Source organism: Microtus oregoni, unplaced genomic scaffold (assembly GCF_018167655.1).
Source record: "Microtus oregoni isolate MIOR12 unplaced genomic scaffold, Mior012 000049F_ref0000343, whole genome shotgun sequence".
NCBI classification, from domain to species: Eukaryota; Metazoa; Chordata; class Mammalia; order Rodentia; family Cricetidae; genus Microtus; species Microtus oregoni.
This window is the reverse complement of record NW_024543223.1, coordinates 8,252,391-8,273,793: the sequence shown is the minus strand read 5'-3', so window position 1 is coordinate 8,273,793 and position 21,403 is coordinate 8,252,391. Positions and strand designations below refer to the sequence as shown.

The 21,403-nt window shown below is 49.0% G+C and overlaps 1 protein-coding gene across 1 annotated transcript in view; it reads left to right on the top strand.

Annotated features, from left to right (window-relative positions):
- Positions 1-4,807: 4,807 nt before the first annotated feature.
- Positions 4,808-21,403, top strand: part of Slc2a9 (solute carrier family 2 member 9) — a 119,940-nt gene continuing 103,344 nt past the window's right edge. Inside the window, exons 1-2 of the mRNA XM_041636279.1 lie at positions 4,808-4,930; positions 7,545-7,643. Coding sequence (XP_041492213.1) covers positions 4,835-4,930; positions 7,545-7,643 — 195 coding nt within the window. The 5' untranslated portion in view covers positions 4,808-4,834. The remainder of the gene's footprint in view (positions 4,931-7,544; positions 7,644-21,403) is intronic.

Genomic DNA, 21,403 nt, shown 5'->3' with positions numbered 1-21,403 from the left:
AAACTCTAGAAGACTAGCAACATTTCCCACTTCTGTCACTCTATGATTTAGGTTATGGTTTTGGTGACTGTTCCCAACTTGACAGGCGAGACCGATACTTTGTCTCAACTTCCACTGGCTTCAGCTTCCCCTCTGGAGACAGACAGTCTATGTTTAGAGCGTGTGCCTTTGTGAGCATGACCTTCCAAGTGGGGCTCCTGTGAGGGAACAGTCTGCATTCCCTAAGCTATGAGGCTGGTATGGGAAACACAGCCCTGTCTCATGTTTCCTAAATAGAGTTGTGCCAGGAGGTGACTGGGTCTTCTGGGGATTCGGGGTCAAATGAGGACAGAGAAATGTCTCATCCCATTTGCCTGAGAGCATCCTGTGACTTCCTCTTTTTTGTAGGGTACTGTGGGGTGAACCCAGGACCTCATCCATGCTAAGCAAGTGTTCTACCACTGATCTACATCTCCAACCCTTTAAAAAACTTTTTATTTTGAGATAAGTTCTCACTAAATTGCTCGACCGACCTTGACTCACTGTGCAACCTTGGACTTGTGACCTCCTGCCTTAGCTTCTGAGTAGCTGGAGTAATGAGTGTGTTGCTGGATCCCCCTGTCTTATATATCTTTGATGGTTCTTTAAATGTCATCCTTTGTTTTGCTCTTAGGAATAAGAGGAAGCCCAAGGCCCAAAAAACCAACCATGATGTTCAACGAGAGGGACCCGGCAGAACACAAAGAAAGCCAGCAGAAGAGGAAGGTGGTCAGTCCTGTTATCTTGTTTTCCTCTTAACCTGGCCATTTCAGCAGCCAGGACAGGGCAGTCCTTCCTGCTCATTCTTGCTGCCCCTGCAGGGGAGGGGGCTGGGGAGGCAACAGCAGAAAGCGCCAAGAGGACAGCTGTGAATGACGCTGTGGACTGTTTATAGGTCTGGGATGGGCTCTGCAGCGACACGGTCACCAAAGTCCTGTTATACGGGTGGTTCTCTGGACTTGCTGTGAGGGTCCCCATTCCAAAAGTTGAAGAGGGGACCTTGATGATGACAACGGCTTGGTCATTGTTCTTAAATTTAAGGATGCATTAAGGAGCTGGTGAGATGGCTCAGTTGGTCAAGCACTTGCTGCATAGAACCCAAGTAAAAGCCAGAAGTGGTGGTGGTGGGGTGCATATCTGTAACTGTGGTGCTGAGACAGGGTGGACAGGATACTGGTGGGTCCCTGGAATCCACTAGTCATCCAGCATAAAGGTATTGGGGAGGTCCATATTCGGTGAGAGATCCTGTCTCCAAAAATAAAGTGCAGGATAAGAGGAAGGCACTTTGGCCTCGACCCTGTGTGTACACACACACAACACACACACACACACACACACACACACACACACACACACAATTTCAATACGCATGCATTGAAATCCATCTGTGCTCAACCTAATTCTGCCTCTGGGAATTCCTCAGCAGAAGGTCTCCATTAGGATTGAGGACACTGAAAAAGATGATAGCTTTAGGCAACGGGATTTATTTAATATCAGAGAGGATGTGTTAAGGGTTCAGAAGAAGAGGGAAGGAAGATAGGAAATATCAGGGCACTGGAGAAGACGCTGGTGACTGCTTTAGAGCATTTAGGAAATGCTCATTTCCCTTCTACCGTGGGGAAATGAGCAATCTAGCAGCTACAGGTGTCACTAGAGAGAAAAGGTACCTCAGTTGCCAGTGGTGTCTGAGGTCTCTAAGTTCCTAGTGGCTTGTTATATTCCAGGAGTTAGGATACTGAGGAAGATCGCCTTACAAATTTAGACAGGCTGTTTGCTTCTTTGTAGTAACAAAGAACCCAGAATCTGCTAAGAGAGCTTCTGCAGGAGACAGAGTGGTCTCCCCTCTGGGATTTCTCATAGCCTGATGTCTGGAGGCCCCAGGGAGCCTAGCACAGACCTCTCCCCACACCCAAACCCACCATGGGGTACCTGATAGTGTCTGTAAAATGGTGGGAACACCAAGTCCAATTGGCTAAAACCTAACACTTAGCAGCTGGGACGGTCCCCTTGCTTAGCCTTCTTGTCCCCCTCTGAACCACATGGAAGAGCTTACAGCCAGCCAGAGCCACCCCTCTGGGACCTTTGCATGGACATGGGTGTGTGTCCTCCCTGCCCCCCCCCCCCCCCCGCATTCACTTCTCTTGGTCAAACTGTTGTTCTTGGCAAAGAATAGAAATGGAGACACTAGGAATTCAGGGAATATCCGTGTGTTTCCACACAGTAGGTGAAGAGTTCAAGGAATCTGAGCCCCGTCTTTTCCCCCCCTCCTATGGTTCTTTTCTGTTGTTACCATAATAACAGCCAACTCTCATGTGTGTGTGTAAGTGAGAGAGAGACAGAGAGACAGAGATATGGAATGTAGAGATCATCTCTAGGTCACCGTGGCAACCCTCTAAGGTTCAATTTGCTATAGCCCATCAGAAGAGGAATATCTGACCTCTAGGCATCCTGTTCCCAATGATAAGCAAGAAGAGGGTGGGGTAGAAAGCTCCTCATTGTTGTACAACTAGTATATCTGGTTGTACTTGCATGCGTAAGTGAACCACACAGATCCTGGTGCCCTTGAACTGGGCTGCCTCTGTGGGGACTTTAAGTGGGGTAGGGTTCACCTGATGAAGTTTCAGAAGTTTTTTGTTGTTGCTGTTGTTTTGTTTTTGTTTAAGACAAGGTTTCTCTGTAGCTTTAGAACTAGCTCTTGTAGACCAGGCTGGCCTCGAACTCACAGAAATCCGCCTGGCTCAGCCTCCTGGGTGCCTCTGCCTTCCGAGTGCTGGGATTAAAAGTGTGTGCCACCACCACCCAGCTTGTTTCAGAAGATTTTAATGGCTGATACGATCTGTTGTTGCAGTGAGAAAACAGTACACTGAGGAGCGCTCAGTGGCGGTGAAGGAAGAAATGAGGCCATGACTGTTAAGTCTTTAGTGTGTAGGGTGTGGCAGTCCCTGATTCTCTGCTTCTGTCCTTCGCAGCTATCTAGTCTTTTTGCCTGTCACCTGTAGTGTGTTTTTTTTAAAACTCTTTGAGGTCTGTCACCCAGCTCACAAATTATACACAGAAACTTATTCTTACTTATGAATGCCCAGCCTTAGCTTGTTTCTAACCAGCTTTTTGTTTGTTTTTGGTTTTGGTTTTGTTTTTTTGAGAGAGGGTTTCTCTGTTGCTTTGGAGCCTATCCTGGAACTAGCTCTTGTGGATCAGGCTGGCCTTGAACACACAGCAATCCACCTGCCTCTGCCTCCTAAGTGCTAGGATTAAAGGAGTGTGCCAGCACCACCACGGGTTTCTAGCCAGGTTTTCTAACGTAAATTAACCCATTTCTTTTCTACGTTTTTACCTCAGGACTATTTATCTTTATTTTTATATCTTTCTTTCCTTTTTACTCCCTGGCTGGTTGTGTGGCCAGGTGGTTAGTCCCTGGAGTCCCCCTTTCCTTCCTTTTTCTCACTCCTCCCCCCTCTAATCTCCAGCTTCAATTTCTCCTTGTATTTATTCTCTCTGCTCAGCAGCCCTGCCTATTCCTCTCCCGCCTTGCTATTGGCCATTCAGCTGTTTATCAGACCAATCAGGTGTTGTAGACAAAGTAACCCAGCTTCACAGAGGTAAACAAATGCAACATAAAAGAATGCAATGCATCTTTGCATCCTTAAAACAAATGTCCCATAGCATAAACAAATGTATCACATCTTCAACTAATATTCCACAACAGACACCTGCATCAGCTATCTGTGCCTGCAGGAGATGTCCCCTGGCTGAGGAATGTCATACTGAGTGACTACCTGGGCTCCATGAATGCCTGGCTGAGGACCAACGCTGGTTTTTCTTGCTCAGAGACCAGCTGCTTACCCTGGGCATCATTGTCTCCTTGATGTGCCTGTGGGGCTGGATGCCTTCAGGGGTAGGTGACAATTAGGTCCCCAGCACAGTTCTCCTTGCATTCCTGATCTCCATGTGTCCTTCCCGCTACACATAGCTTGCTAGCTTCTCAGAGTCTGTGTGAGGACTTGAACCCCACCCCTCATCTCCTAGGCATTCTGCATTGACCAAACCTGCTTCTGTTCCTTTCCAGACTCTCAGAGCACATATACTGCCTGTCCTGACCATGGGTCACTGAAGATACTTCTCTGACTGCCACTGGGGCAAACTGGCCACAGAATGAATTAATTCTCATGCTGTCCTGGTGTGCATGATGTCATTGTCTCTTTATGCTTTCCCTGAGCCGGCTGGGGCCTGCAGAGAGGTCCACAGACATTCCTGCAGGCTGCTTGAACCGCTTGTCTGCTTTGAGCGGCAGAATGACTGCACAGGACATTTAGAAAAAGATCGATGTTCCATTTTGTCCTGGCAGAGTGGCAGCTCAGAGAAGTATCAGGACTTGCCTGTGGACACACAGTTAGTGGAAGAGTCAGCATTGGAACTCACCCAGCTTCTAAGGTTAAGCCTTTGGCTTAAATTCTTAGGAAGTTTCTCTAGGCTTGTGCCAACTGACCCAGCCTGACTTCTGGCTCTGTAAGAGACAACCATTTGAAAAAAATGTCAAAAAAAAAAAATGACTTGGGTGTGCCTGGGGAGAGCAGATTTTTTTCCTCCCTCTCCCCCACCCCAGATTTTTTTTTTTTAAATAGACTCTTCAGTTGCTTGGGGAAAAAGGAGCAATGTTGCTCGCTTCCTGTTCAGGCATGATCACATAGCCACACTTCCTGTTCTGCCCCCCTTCCTGTGGACTCTGCCTCCTCATTGTAGCGATGCCCTGGCAAGCCCAGGGTCCTGCAGCCAGGAAGAAAAAGAAAAAAACAAAAACCCCCAAAACCAAAAAACCATGGATGTCAGGGAGTTCGCCTTAGCTTCCCTGAGACATGATACCAGCTGCCCTGGGGAGTTGCCTGTGGGTCACCGGCTGCTGAGGAGGAAGAAGGTAAACACAGACCAGCTTCTCCGCTGTGGGGAGTCCAGGCCTGGGTGGCTGCTGTGGGAAGGAGCTCAACCGTATCTGGCAGCTGTGTAGCATAACACTCGGAAGCAGGACCGCCGGAGTTTAAATTCTGTGCTGCCTCTGTTGATTCCGGGGCCTCCACTCCAGCATCCTGTGGGTGCACCGAGAATGAGGTCCTGGCGGACAGCACCTCAGGCTTGCTTAGGGCTGGCCATCTTTTCCTGGGTTCAGAGGGAAGTGTGGGCAGGGGGTGGGGGTGGGGCAACAGCAGGCCACACAGGACCTGTGAACCAATAGGCCACAGAGAAGCAGAGAACCCCCAGAAGAGGGGCTGAGGCAGGAGATGGCTTCCACTTGCAATCCTTCTCTGCCTGGCAGGACCCCTCCAGACCTGATAGGAGCAGTCCACCCTTAAGAAGATCAGGGATGAGAGCCAGGGGGAGGCGCTAGAAAAAAATGCTTAGTATAGCTGATACTGGGCAGTTCAAAGGAAGTGGTCTCTGAGTTCAGAGCCCGATGGGACTTAAGCCCCTCCTACTGCACAGCACTGCTCTAGGCTCATTTTATTTGGTAATGCCCACTCATCCCTGGAGTGACAACCCCCACCCCCTGTCTTCCAGCATGCCACCAGCATCTACTCAGTGCTGCCTCAGCAGCAGGCTTGGCTCCGGATCACGGAAGACAAACCACATAGCCTCAGTCCTCAAGACAAGCTCCACCCCTTGGAGCCTGACAAGGGATACCATGCCAGTGCCAGGCTCTCCGCTTCTTATGCAAACCACTTATGGTGTGAACTCTATTATTACCCTGTCCTAAAGATAAGGAAGCCCAGTCAAGGCATGGCCATGTAACCAGTCAAAGCTCACAACACCGAAAGCTGCACGGTTAGGATCCAAAGCTGAATCAAAGAGAGAGAGACACGAGAGACAAGGCAGGGCACATAGCTGGCTTTCAGAAGGCTTCCCAGAGCAAGGGGCTTTGGCAGTGGGGCTCCAGTGGACAGGGTGGAAAGTCGAAGCTTGCCTGTCTTGGCAGAGGCTGGACCAGAGGAAAGTAAAAGAGATTTTGTTTTTCTTTGAAACTGGCTGTGTCTAGCAGCACACTGGTTTCTCGGCAGCAGTACTGTTATTAAAAGCCCATTTTATAGATGGACAAGTTGAATTCCAGAAAGCTACTGCTCTGCTCAAATGCCCACTACTGTGTATTACTGGAGCCTAGCAAAGAGAGACTAAGGACAGAGCATGGAATTGCTGTTAGGGGCCAGTGTCACCTTCCAAACTATATGTGTGCTCAATCTAGGTTTCTAAACTGGATATTGTCTTGGTACACCCTTGGTGCACGTGGGTGTGGGGGGGGGCAGAACCTCATACCTACGAAATGCATGCCCTGGTCTCCTCCACCAGGCAGCGGGCCTGTGTCTGTGCTCCAGTTCCCAGGTGTTTGTGTGCAATGGCCAGTTCCTGGTTGTGGTCCTCTTGGATGAGGCTGGGACATTCTCAGCATAAGCCCTGCATCTTTACCTGCAGGTCTGAGTGCTCTGTGTTATGCCCAAATCCACGAAGTCACCCAAAAGTCAACAAGGAGACCGAGTCCCATATGTAAAAGTAAAGAGGCTTTATTTTATGCAAGTTTGAAAACTTGGTCTCTCTGCGTGTCCAACGCATTGGAATAAGCAGAGAGCCCCTAAGCTCAGTTAGAGTTGGGTTTTTTATAGTAGTAAAGGTGGGAGTGAGGGGTTTCTGAGGTTCAGGGCCCCTGATTGTATGGGGGTGTCCTGGTGAGTGTGTGCTGGCAGGTGATCCTATCTACAGCGGTTGGAACATTAGGCATGGTTTGTCCTTGGGTGGTGTTCAAATAATCTTAGTTTATGGCCCTTTCTGCAACCACGTATTGCTTCAGGGTAAACTACTGAGACTCGGGCCTCTATTAAACTTATCGATGACCGAGTCCTACTCCGGCAGCTGATAACGGTTGGAAGAAAAGAACTTCCTTTGGGTGGTCTGTTCATAGTTAGCTTATCATGGCTGGCTCCTACACTCTGCAAGCTAATGCTTTGGTCTAGAACTGTGCATGGTTGTGTATCTGTGTGGCCATCACCCATCTCAGGCCCAGGTGAAGAGTCAGCTGTGCTGGTGAAGAGACTTCTCCCGCAATGGGAACCAACTCGGACTCCAGGCAGCACCAGGGACAGCTCTGAGCGACACACACACACACACCGTGACACTGATAGAAACCCCACTGACTAGTCTAGGCATTCAGGGGAAGAATGATAACACAGAGGAAGAATGATAACACGAAAGCGCTTAGAACGGGGTCTAGCAGTAGTGCTCAAGGACTGCCAACCTCTGCAGGGAACTTAGCTTTGTCTTTTTCTCCTCCTGGGTCAAATCACATCTAGTGGCCACATCCAGTGGTGGTGGGGCGGAGACCGTCAGGCAACCCTGCAGAAAGGCAACCACGTGGAGGGACCTCAGGGCGGAAACTCTGCATGCAGCACCCTCTTTCCCAACCTGCGTCTTTTCCTGCCTGAATTCCCTCTGAAGTGCCTTCCCATTAAGGGGGCACCACAAGATGACTCTTTCTTTTCCATTTTCAGGACTGGTCCTGGTCGCTCGTCGTGGCCGCTCTCGTGGGAGCCTTCGGATCATCCTTCCTCTACGGGTACAACCTCTCCGTGGTGAACGCGCCCACGCCGGTGAGTGCCCGTACGATCTGCCCGCCAGAGGGCGCTGCGCCCACATAGAGACCTTCAGGTCACAAGCCCAGCGTTAGGCCATTTGTAATGCAGGAAACACGGGTTGAGTGCTTAGTTGATGGGAAGCATGACCAGTAAAAACAGGGTGACAGTAGAAGAGGGTGTGTTGGGGGGGTGGGGTGCGGAGTCAGTTCCTCGTCGCTGCACTGAGATATCTTAGGGCACTTGGGCACAGTGGGAGCTGTGCAGGTCCAAAGGGCTTGTGGGCTCTAATATCAGTGCAGAGAGTTAAGGAGCCTGGAGCTGAACGTTTTGACTTGCCTTTTTAAATTTAATTTTTAACCACATTCAAAGCCACCTGTTATGACTCATCCCTGGCTCCTGAGTCTGAGTCTGAGATCAATTCCGGGAGCTCTGCCGGTGGTAGCAGAAGGTCTTCCAGAGGCCAGGCTTTCTGCTGCTGGTTCCTGGCAAGAGAGAAGTGGCAAGGGGAGGGGCAGAGGCTGATGCTGAGCCCAGGCTTACAGGTGGAGGGTGGGGCTGAGAGGCTATAGATTCAGAGAAACCTGGGCAAAGGCTCTGAGCTTCGGGTGGTTGGAGCACTGGGCGCGTTGGGGGCAGCCTGACACAGATAGAAAACTTTGAGTGCCAGTATTCTCCTGGGTCAAATGCGGAGGAACCAAGGCTGGTGAGTCTCCAAGATGGTACAGGTGTCATAGATTGCAGGCTCCATCTGTGCCAGGGCAGATCTGGGTTGTAAACATTGTGTTAATGCTGACATTTGGGGTGCTAGCTAAGTTACTGCAAGAATGGGTTCTGATGCTAAAGGCCACTGGGGAAAATGATGTAAGGTGGCTCCTCCAGGTGTCTTGCAGCTGTCTGCATATTTGATTTTGTCATTTCAAGATCAGAATCTAACTTAGCTGGATTCATCTCTGGGGGGAAAAAAACGACTTGGAATCTGGACTATTGCTTTGTCTGTAAAGTTCACCAGGGTAATCACACAAGAGGGTGGGGCCTTGGTGGAACAGAGATCCAAGAGAGACTTGAACCTGGGAAAGATGACATCATTGACCCGTGCACCACATTCGCTCCACAAATAGCTACCGAGTACCTGTCACATGCTGGATGGCAGGAGGACAGCCTGGAGGAGGTAGCCCTTGAGCTGAGTCCAGCACGGCCGGAAGCATGTCCAGTGGTGCCAGAGACGGAGATGGGCAAACAAAGCACACAGGGCCTGGCTGTCAGGAGACGGTGGCATGCTGATAATAGTGACTTGCCAGGTGCCAAGGGGAATGAGGAGATGAGATGGGAAGAGGGGTGGACAGTTGAGGAGGCTAGGGTTGAGGCTCAGTGGTAGAGCACGTGCCTAACACAGGTGAGGCCCTAGAGTCAATCCCTGGTACTGAGAAAACAAACGGTGAGACGGAAGAAGCCCCAAAGACTGAGAACATTCTAAAAGAGACAAAGATAGAGAGGAAAAGAAATAGAACTCAGATCTGCAGTCCAGAAGCGTGACCTTGGTCTCTGGGCACTAGGGAGCCACAGCAGGTTCATGAGGGGAGACCCAAGGAGTTAAGACTTGAACATGGGAATTTGGTGGTGGAGGGACTGATTCCTTGATGTTACCATCATCCCATGGCAATAAGACAGCAGCTCACCCAAGGTCAGCTAGGAGAAGGCAGGTCTGTCTGAATCCAGCCCATGACCTTTAGAAGCCCTGCCATTAGCCACCAGTGCCAGGTTCTTAAAGCATAGGGACACTTGGCATGACCAGCTGAGGGACAGGAGGAGCACACAGACAGTGAGAGTGTCCATAACAGGAGAGTGGTCATTCTCTGGGGGACAAACTGAGGATTCTACAGCCCGGGACTCACATATACCGTGTCCTTGCTCTTCCCTCCCTCGAGGTGCCCGCTGGAAGGAGTGGCCCATGTAAAAACATGATATGAACTCTGACTTTGTTATTAGACAGAGAACACCCCAAAATTTCTCTCAGGAAGCCTCTTGGTTTATATCACCCATTTTTCTGTTCTGTCTAAAGTCCTGACGATCTGTAGTTTTGAAAATACCTCATGACGCTCTGTGGGGCATTTACCTTGGCATCATTGTGTGGTCAGATGCCAGGGTAGAAGGATAAACAAGACTCACAGCCAGATCTTGGAGGTTCCCTGACACTGGCAGCAACAGACACCCAAAGTATTTCTTGGCCAAAGAGCTGGCTTACTGGATCCATGAGCTTAGGACTGTGGAAGGATCGAGTCTACTTAGGGAGTTCTGAGGAGGCTAGAGTCATTGTTGGGGTGTGGTTAAGGAGGTATAGAGAAGGAAGTGGAGCAGAGACTGGACCATCTAAGAAGGCCTCCAGAGGTCAGGCTGTGCATCCCAAGAGGGGAGCCGGACTGAGGGCCATTCAGGAGGCTCTTCCCAATCAGACCTCCCTGGAGCTGGAGCCAGCAGTCTTGCAGAGGGAATCCCAGCTCTTCCATGGAGTGGTTTCAGTGGGAGCATGGTGAAACCTCACCTGAGCTAGCTGAGAGATGGAAAGATATTGGAAAGACCCTGCTCAGTGTCCAGTGGTCCCTGCTTCATCTCTTGCCCCATGGGAGGGATAGGACTGGGAAAATGAGGCCACCAGAGGGGCTGGGAACAGAGTACACTCTCCATGGGAGGGTGTCTTGTGCAGATGGGAGCATGGCAGGAGGTTAAGGCACAGGGACCTTGTGAGGGAAAAGGCAGTTCAGGGAGGAACAACTCACACGAAGGCAGAGATGTCCGGAGAGGATGGCCACCAAGAGGAGCTGAAAGATAAAAGTTGCAGCTGTGGACAGTGCCTCAAACACAGTGGCACTGCCTCCTGAGGTCAGGTCACTGGCTTCACTTGAAGGTCCAGGTGACAAGGCCCAGAAGGAATCCATGCTTCAGCTACTTACCAAGAGGGAGGCAGTGTGTTGCTGCCTGACCAATCCACACAGTAACGGACCCTGGACCTGACTCTCACCCAGGCCTGACCTTAAGAAGTTCTTTTATTTCTGATATAATCTTTCTGATATAATCTCTCTCTCTCTCTCTCTCTCTCTCTCTCTCTCTCTCTCTCTCTCACACACACACACACACACACACACACCACTTGGGCTCTGGTTGCTCTAGCCAGGGTTCACAGTCACACATTCTGTCTTCCTGACCATTCTGCCAGAGGTCTCAGCTAATCCCATGTGATAGCGGCCAGTGGAGGCGAGGATGTCTAGCTTCCTGGAGGAACCTTTGTTCTAAGTTCTCCCTCAATGCCATTACTCTAACTGAACCCATTCAACCTGCTTTCAGGGATTCCCAGACTGTGACTGCCCTGTCCCAGAACTCCTTTGGCGAGGGCACCCCCATGTGACTTCATGTGTCCACAGAGGGTCTGTGGTCACTTCAAGCCAGTAGATGTGAGCAGAGCATGTATGTAAGAGCCACTTGAAGCTCTAGCCTTGAAGAACCCCACAGGCCCAGGAGAGCTGTCTGACACACGTTAGACCTTATCCAAGCTTGCAGGAAGTTGTCACTGTCTTTAACCATTGAACCTGCTGAGGCGGGGGAAGCTCTAATGAGGTAGGGATTGATGGCCATGATGGCTGCCAATCTCTTCTCCTCCAGTTCTCTCTGTAGCCTACCTAGCTCATAGAGACATCCAACGAGCTTCTCTGTTTCCAGGCGGATCCCAACAGTTTCTCCTCCACACAAATCTCCATGACTGCACAGCTGGGAACCCGGCCCCTAGTTAGCATTCTCAACACAGGGAGCTTTCTCCTCATCTCTTTCATCCATTTGACCCTCAGACACCACACGGCCTTTGCACTTTGCACTTTCTGCTCCATAGCTGGCGCCTTCTCTCCGATATCCAACTCCCTCTTCTTAAATCTGTCTTCTGAGCAACACTTTCCCTAGCCTGCCCCTGTGGAATGGCACCTCTCCCACGCCTCTCGAGTGCTTCCCTCAAATTATTTCCCCTTGTAGTACTGGAAGTATCTGACACCACCAGAGATGGTAGATCTTTCCTTCTTGTCTCTCTTCCTATTTTAAAACTTAAGCTTCATGAAGACGCAGGTCTGAGAGCAGTCTCCTCCCATTTTATAATCCTCTGTAGTTCTGGGATTAAAGGCGTGCACCACCAGAGACCAGTTTCTTTCTTTTTTTTTTAAAGATATATTTATGATTTATTTAACTTTATTTTATGTGCATTCATGTGAAGGTGTCAGATCCCCTGGAACTGGATTTATAGACAGTTCTGAGCTGCTATGTGGGTGCTAGGAATTGAACCCAGGTCCTCCGGTAGAGCAACCAGTGCTCTTAACCGCTGAGCCATCTCTCCAGCCCCCACAGCCTGGTTTCTATGGCAAGTAGTGTGGCTACTGGGATTAAAGGTGAGTGTTACTGCTGCCTGGTCTGTAAGGCTGGCCAGTGTGGATGTTTCACTTTTCTGATCCTCAGGCAAGCTTTATTTATTAAAACACAAATGAAATACCACAACACACAGGGTCTCTGATCTCATTGCTTCTGCAGTGCCACCATCTAGAACAAGACCCAACACAAAGCGAGCATTTGCTGCAAATGTGCTCCCAACAGATGGAAAGAGAAATGGAAGGGTTCTAAAGGATTTTCTTTCGTTTTTGTTTTTGTTTTGCAAGGTATTTTTTCAGTGGTTGTGAGACAAGTTTCCTGGGCCTCTCTCCCCCAACCAAACTGTTCTCAACAGTGTAAGTCTGCCCCATGTAAGAATTCAGGTACTGTCCCTATTCTGTTCACAGGTGACAGACGCAGGTCTAATCATCTAGTGACCCATCTTTTTGCTCTCTTACATTGACCTGCTACAGGGTCAACAAACATTTATTTGTAAAGGTCCAGACCACATATTTGACTTAGCAAGGCCATGTGACTCTTTTTCTGCAATTCTTCAACTTTGTCCAAGTGAGAAAACAGCCAGAGATAAAATATAAATGAATAAATAAAACTGTGTGCCAATAAAACTATTTACCAAAGCAAATATTGGGCTAGAAGTCATTGCCTAACTCTTGTGTTTGGGGTTCTAAGAGAGAGCGGAAGTACCAGCGGACTTCCAAGGACTTAGTTTCTGGCAGAAGGCTAGCTGGCTGAACGTGGTCAAATTATGTAGTGTCCAACACAGACTGAAGTCTCTTTCGTTTTTGTTTGTTTTGTTTTGTTTTGTTTTCAAGACAAGGTTTCTCTGTATAACTTTGGCTGTCCTGGAACTTGCTCTGCAGACTAGGCAGGCCTTGAACTCAGAGATCTGCCTGCTTCTGCCTACCAAGCACTGGGATAAAGGCTTGCGCCACCATGGACTGGCTTGGACTGAAGTCTTCCTGTGATGTTTCTTTCCATGAATTTCACTTTATTGCCAGATTATTAGTGATAGCCCAGGCCTGTTTGCTTGTTTGTTCCCAGTAACCATCTCTATCATCACCTGTCTTTCTGTCTATCACCATCCATCCACCTAGCTACATGTAAGCCAGAAGCATTTGGAGGCCCTTGCAGAAGGCCTCAGAATCCGAGACTAATTTCCATGCTAATCACACATCTTTGAACATGGCCTAGACTCCCAAGCGGTCATGCACACAGGCTAGAGATGCCAATGCCGCACACGGCAAATGTCCTCAGATTCATACTGTTTAAGCTTTGCCCCTGAGGAGAATGGAGCTCTTCAGAACACTGGGTTTGTTAGTACTGCTAGAAGAATCTGTGATGACCAGAGCTGCAGAGGAAGATGCCTTGGTTCATGTGGTCTCCCCATGCCTGCACTCAAGAGGCCAGGGAGGGCTGGATGGAGACATTGTAGCTGAGCTGTAGTAAGCTGTCTAAGCTCCACGCCCAGCTCTCTGGTAGCTGGAATGAGTTTCCGTCGTTGGTGAGGCAGGGCTGTTTGCAGGCTAGGGCAGAGTGGTGATGGCAATAGGACCCCTTTCCCTCTTGTCCTACACTAGACTGAAGAAGAGCAGAACTGGGCAGAATGACCTACGGGTAGCCCCCAAGAAGAGCCTCCAGGAAGGACTGCAGTCTAGCCAAATGAGAGTGCAAGCAGAGATGCTCAGTTAGCTATGGATGTTGTTTCTGGAAGACAAGCTCGCATTGAGCCAGAAACAGCTGACAGGCTGATAGAATGGGCGTCTCTGAACCAAGACTCTCCTCCCCTTTGCTCCCCTTTCCAGCCTCTCTCTTGCTTTCACCTGGTCTTGTTTGGCAGTTGTAAAAGCAACAGACTTAGGAAAAGAGCCAGAGATTTAACAACAGAACCCCTGGCGTAAATCACCTCCATGAGCCAGACCATGTCTCTCGCTTGTCTAGAGACTATGCCAGGATAATAACTCCATGGCAGTAAAGAAGGGGAGAGTGAGCAGCCGCCCCAGGCAGCCTGCTCCATCATCCAGTGGCCCTGCTTTTTGACATGCTAGCGCTGAGGCCGTTTCCTGGGGTTCACCCCCCCACCTCCACCAGTGTGTTGTTTATATAATGTGCATCCTTCCATGCACTGGGAAATCTCCATCATGGGGTTTTTCACACCTCACTGCACATCTCTAAATCAGGGCTGTCACTTCCAATTTGTCTCTAAGATGTTGCTATGTTATTTAAATTGGGAACCCTGAGTTTCCAACTGGGTGTGGTTTGGTTTTGAGCAGAACCGGGAGGGTTGCTAACTGGCAGAAGGGGCCTTCTTGTGTGTTTTAGGAGGTGGAATTTCCCCACACTCTGCCCTCTGGAATCTCAGCTTCCTAGAGCTGGGAAGCCTTTATCTCTGATTTAGCTTCTTGTCATTAGACTCCTCAGGGAAACCGCCTTTGTCGCCCCAGTCAGGCAAAGAGCACAGTCATCATTGCTTAAGGGAGCTTCTGCTCAGTAGGATGGGGACTAGTGATTACCACCATCAGAGAGGTAGGACAGCTGACCCAGGCAGATAGAAGGAGGGAAAAGTGGAGGGAGAGACACTGCTGGGGCCAAGAAACTCAGACCAATCTAGAAACAGTATTTCTGCTTACAGGGCATGCCACTGAGATGTGGTGAGCACCTACTGTGTGCCACTCTGGTGTAGGGAGCCAGGCGACGTAAGTTGCCCTCCCTGGGATTGCGTGTATGTAAGGGCTTCTCTATCCATCTCCTCCTTCTGCCCGTGTTTGCTGATGCTGAGACTTCACAAGCCCTTCAGGTACGTCTGGCTCTCTTAGGCAACACGTGAGTCCTCTGGACCACGCACAGGGTATTCTATTTCTGTATATATTTATGGCACCCCTGAGAGCCGCTGCAGATGAATGCTTGCCAAGGTCTTCATGACTCTAACAGCGTTAATATCACAAACTGGGAAAGGTTTTTTGATATCAATGCAAGGTAATTGGCCTTCCATTGCCTGGCATTTCCTGCCGTCCGTCGGAGGAAGGGAATTGCAGAGGTCAATTTATTGCCAAAGCGTTGGCCCTTGGGTTTTTAGGCTGGGAGGTAATGATGAATTATTTATAGATTCTCGGGCCCAGGAAGCAAATGTGTCTAGACCTTCCTTATTTTACAGACACAGAAATATAATGATATTGATTCCTCCACCACCAGCTGCTCCTCTGCCTGGGTTCTACTGCGGGACTCTAAAGACCCGGAACTAGGCTTTTTATTTTCTTCCTGTGAGTTCTCACAGTAAATCCCTGAAGGGGAGTCAATGACGTTAGTGGCAGGACCTACGGTTCAGAGAGGTTAAGCAACTCATTCAGTTAACCAGCAAGCAAGTGGCAAAGATGCAAATGGGACAAAGCAGATGCCAAGGCCCCCTAGCTCCAAGAACACTACCCAGAGACATTGACACGGTGCCTCAGGACACCGCAAAGGTCACAAAAGGACTCAAAGGTGCGAGCAAGTCTTGGAGTCGAGGTGGTCAGTTCTGCCTTCGGCCTCTTTCCCTTCACCCAGGCTGCCTCTTTGTCATGGCTTTGCGGTTTAGACTCTAGTTCACACTCTTTATGGGGTTCATTCTGTCTGCTCACCATCTAGTTCCAAATGCAGAAGCTTCCTTGCCATCCTGGGTTCATCCTCTCTAAACCCTGGAAGAACCTTTAAGCTATAGCTACAATGAACACCCATGCAACAAAGCACAGCTGCTGATGCACACTCAAACCCTCTGCAAGCTGCAGGACCAAGAGCACACTTATAGCCGGCCCCTGCCTTGGCCTACAGCCTTCCTCCTGATCTGGGCCACCATTCGGTCCCACTGGGCCATGTGCAGCTCCTCTGTGTCCGTATTATGTCCAGCTTATGTGCCTCGGGTATTTTGTGCCCTGTGTCCATAGCTGTCCAGCTTGAACCCAGACTACCTGCACTTTTGACTTCCCTGATCTAGGTCATGTGACTAGATTCTATAGTCACAGCATTTTGTGCTCATGGTGTCACAGTAGACTTGTCTTCACTGGCTCTTGAGATGCCTGAAGATAGAAGGACAGAAGCTTCTTAGTGGAGATCTGGTTTCCAAGGTATGGAATAGGATGTGTCAAGACAAAACAAGACATAGGTGTAGGCTTCTTGGATGTGGGGCCAATGAAAAGCAAAGCATTGCATACAAGATAAAGGTGGTGCAGAGTTGGCCTAGATCTCACGACCACAGTGGCCTGAAGACCATCTTGGGCTGCAAGATGTTTTCTGCAAATGGAAGCTGACACATTCCCCATAAACATTACAAAGAAGTGTTAGGTAAAGGCCCATGTGTCCACTCCTGTTCATCCTCTCGCTATGGCCTAAATCTTGCTCCCACCCACCCTAGCATCACCGTGAGTGGTCATGTGAGGTTTCAGAAACAGGCGGGTTGTGCTTTGGAAACTCAGCTGTTGTAGCAAGCTCAGCACCACAGTGGCGGCTCAACACCATGGATGCTCTTTTTAAAACTCACATCACTATCAAAGGCAGGCGATCATGGGATTCTTATCCTCAAAGCCTGTGGTCCCACCACTCTCAGTGCCTTTGAGCCATCTGGTGCTTTCTGGGCTAATGACAGCTGACAGGGAAAGATAGTGAGCGCAATGGCACGTGAGTGTAGATGCTCACACTTGTGGGGCGGGGGGGGGGGGAGTCCTCCTACAGCCTCACCCAGATGCAAGGAGTGGAGTCACATGGCTTTGAGAGGCAGCAGAAGATAACACATGCCAACCGGAGAGATCTAGCAGACTCTGCGGTTCTTCCAAGTTCTGTTTTGCTCATGTTGAAGTGAACTTTCTTGTACTAGCTGGTGTGGATAAAAACGCCTCCTGCTTGGCAACCAGCCAGCATGTATTCTGTGCTTCTTTCTTGGCATAAAGCTAGGCAACGTGCAACAGAGGTGCTGGGAGAGTCATTTCTATGCTTCCTACATAAAAAAAAGAAAGAAAGAAAGAAAGAAAGAAAGAAAGAAATCAGGGGGCTGGAGAGATGGAACAGTGTTTAAGAGCACTGATTGCTCTTTCAGAGACCTGGGTTCAATTCCCAGCACCCGCATGGTGGTTCACAACTGCCTGTAACTCTGGATGCATCTTTTTCATATAGACACACATGTGGGCAAAACACCAGTACACATAAAAACAAAAATAAAAAAAATTAAAGAAAAGAGTTGAAGTCAGCCTGAAGAGACGTCTCAGTTGGTAGTGCTGTCTACAGTATGAGAGCCTGAGATCGGTCTCTAGCTCCTATGGAAAATTTCTGGTGCAGGGGTGCCTGTTTGTAATCCCAGCCCTGGGGAGGAGGAGACAAGAGCATCCCTCGTGCTCACTGACGGGTCATCCGAAGCAAGCCAGCAAATTCTAGGTTCTGGTGAGAGACCCTGTCTCAAACAAAGCCTGTGGCTCCTGAGAAAAGACACCCAAGGTTGAACTGAGCTTTTACCTACGCATGCACCCCCACACACATTTTAAAAGGAAACAGTTGCAGGGCCTAGAGAGATGGCTCAACAACTAAGAGCACTCGTTACCCTCGTGGAGGACTCAAGTTAGATTCTCAGCACCCACACGATAGCTGACAATCATCTGTCACTCCAGTTCCACGAGCTCCAATGTGGGCATGGCGTATGCATGGTGTACAGACATGTGTGCAGGAAACACCACTCATACACTTTAAAAAAATCCTTAAATTTAAATTTTTTTAAAAAGACTTGGGAAAGAAAGGCATGAGACTGGGAGGGTAACGGATTGGGGGGGGGGGGCACCAGAGGAAGCTGTGTGGAGGTAGAGGTGGATGGATAGGAGCGAAACACATAGTAGAAATAAATCAGAATTTCAAAAATAAGTAAAAATTATGTTTTAAAAAGAGTTGGAATAAAGTAGTGATTAAGATTTGTGTCAGAGAGGGCTGATCACCAAAATATACAAAGAACTCAAGAAATTTGTCATCAAAAGAACAAATAATCCAATTAAAAATGGAGTACAGACCTAAACAGAGAACTCTCAACAGAGGAATCTAAAATGGCTGAAAGACACTTAAGGAAATGTTCAACATCCTTAGCCATCAGAGAAATGCAAATCGAAACAAATCTGAGATCCCATCTTACACCTGTAAGAATGGCCAAGATCAAAAACACGGATGACAACTTATGCTGGAGAGGATGTGGGGAAAAGGGAACACTTCTGCATTGCTGGTGGGAATGCAAGCTGGTACAACCCCTTTGTATATTAGTATGGTGATTTCTCATAAAATTAGGAAACTACCTTCCTCAAGACCCAGAAATATCACTTTTAGGTATTTATCCAAAGGATGCTCAATTGTGCCACAAGGACATGTGCTCAACTATGTTCATAGCAGCATTGTTTATCACAGCCAGAACCTGGAAACAACCTAAATGCCCCTCGATCGAAGAATGGATAAGGAAAATGTGGTACATTTACACAATGAAGTACTACACAGCAGAAAAAAAATGACATCTTGAAATTTGCAGGCAAATTGATAGAGCTAGAAAACATCATATTGAGTGAGGTAACCCAGACCCAGAAAGACAAATATCACATGTACTCACTCATAAGTAGCTTTTAGACATAAAGCAAAGAAAACCAGCCTACAATTCACAATCCCAGAAAACCTAGACAACAATGAGGACCCTAAGAAAGATATACATGGATTTGATCTACATGGGAAATAGAAAAGGACAAGATTTCCTGAGTAAAATGGGAGCATAGGGGCCAAGGGAGAGGGTTGAAGGGGAGGGGGAAGAAGGGGATCAGAAAAAAATGTATAGCTCAATAAAATCAATAAAAAAGAAAAAAAAAAACGTGTCAGGCCACTGCCGGGCTTCGTTCCCGATGACAGCACATGCCGATGCTGTAAGCCTGGGCAAGTGTTTTATGGCTCTGGATCCATTTCCTCGCCTGCTCTGAAGGAGAACTGAAAATGTCACCCCTCCATTGGGCTGTGGGTGGAGACGATGACGTTAGGTGTCCCATTCTCAGAGGAGTCCACAGTTCCACATGCGGAGCGCCTGTCTCGTGGGTTTTATTATTCTAATTTCTTGTGACTATCTGACACAAAACAGAAGCCCAATTTAACACACACACGCGTGCTCACAGCCGCCTGTGGTATCACACTCTGCAGGTTACACTGACAGCAGCCCAGGAACCTCAAATTTGATGACTATTTGTATGATAAAGTAGAAGCAGTTTCATCACCTGGCTCTAGCGACCACACAGACTGTCTTCTGGGCCTTCTCTGGCTTCCCAGCAGGAAGACACACTAGTGCCCACAGGCAGTGCTTTGGAGGGTTTTCAGGGAACCTGTGAGTTGCTTGTTGTAGGGGACACAGACTGCACCCTACAGGTCTTCTAGTTTCTAGAGTTTTCTATGGAGGCTTCTGCTGTGCGATTTTCCAAAACGAAAGCAAGAAATCTCTGCAGGCTTCAAAAGCAGCACGCGGGAGTTAGTGGTCGCCTGCCCTCCCATCTCCCACCAGGCTCCCAGGTGCAGCACACTCAGTGGGTAAGAGACTGTTTTCTCCAAGCCCAACTCCTTTGAGTTCTCTCCCAGGAATTCCTGGAGCCCAGGCATTGCTACCAAAGAGGTACTAAGAGGCAGGCTCTCCAGGGTAGGCGCTGGCTACACTACTTGTGAGTGAGTTTAATTGAATCAGTGCAGGCTTGCAATAGGGGCCAAGGTCAGAAGCAAGAGCAGCCTCCTCCATGTCTTTCCCGGGGCAGGAGGGGTGCCTGAGAATTTCTGCACATTCATTACTTTTGTAAGTTTCTCCACAGACGGAGGCCCGGCCTCTGTTTATAATTGCTATGGTCCTGGGATGTCTAGTGGCCTTTACTTTCTGGAGTCCTTCCATCCCTGGGACTCAGCCACCATCACCCCTGCTCCTGGACACCCTGTGCTCCTATCCCTGGGACTCAGCCACCCTCACCCCTGCTCCTGTACACCCTGTGCTCCCTTCCATCCCTGTGACTCATCCATCCTCACCCCTGCTCCTGTACACCCTGTGCTCCCTTCCATCCCTGGGACTCAGCCACCCTCACCCCTGCTCCTGTATACCCTGTGCTCCCATCCCTGGGACTCAGCCACTCTCACCCCTGCTCCTGGACACCCTGTGCTCCCTTCCATCCCTGGGACTCAGCCACCCTCACCCCTATTCCTGTGCACTCTGAGCTCTCAGATGTTTTCATTGTATTTCCAGGATCTGACAGAGTTTAGCCCATACGAAGGCTTAACTGATGTTGATTTAAGCTTTTTATTTAGTTATTTTAAAGATCATATTTATTTATGTATATGTGTCTATGCTCACATGTGTGTCCTGGGGTCAGTAGAAGGTGTTGGTTTATCTGGAACTAGAGTTACAGGCGACTTGAAACTGAACTCTGTTCTTCTGGGAGAGCAGCAAGAGCTCTTACCCACTGAGCCATCTCTCCAGCCCCCGGTTTCCTTTAAACCCACAAATGTACGAGTGAGCTCAGCGGTTCCACTTTGCCCCACTGTGGTTTGTTTAATAGTGTATATACAGGAGTTGCTCGTCTGGGCTCAGAAGGCAGCAGTTCCAGCACTAATGCCCGCTACCCACAGGCACCTCACAACCTTCCACAGCCTCTGCCATTTCAAAGTCTCATTTGCACATGAAGGGATCTACCCCCAGATTCGTCTGAGGTAAAACATGAGACAATGTGTCATTTGGTGGTTTCCATGGTTTAAGCTACACAAAGAAATTTGCATGACTCATGCTAAATGGCTGTTGAAAGAATAGTGAGTTGAGCCAGGGAGTTCTCCACCCAGGATCATGCCCCAAATCCACACTCAGAGCTGGTCCTGAGGCATCCACCTCAGCCCTCCCCAGTGCAGGTCACCACCCAACTGCTGCTTTGGGAAGTTGCCATATTCCATTTGTGGCATTTGAAGCTTAGGCATCAGATTTGCTGAGTCTTGTCTGCAGGCTCACTCCCTAGCTGGGCGAGAGGTGGGGGGGGGGGTAGCCGGTGGGGGAAGGGGTGCTGAATAAAGGTGTGTGACATTCTTAGTCTCCAAAGCAGAAAGTGGCCTTGTGAGAAAGGCGAGTCCTGTCCCCAAATAGGAAGAAGAATAGTGTATGCAGAGACTTCACATGACTAAGCCGTTAATGTCTATGTGGCACTGAGCAACCAACAGAGATATATTCCTTCAGAGAGGATGCTCATGGCCACTTATTTGCTGAGGTCCCAAAGGTTAGCACTGTGGCAGCCCTGGTGAACCGGTGGTGGTGTAGACTGTAAGGATGGTTGGTGAATCCTTGGAGACAATGTGGTTTTGCTGAGGCTGCT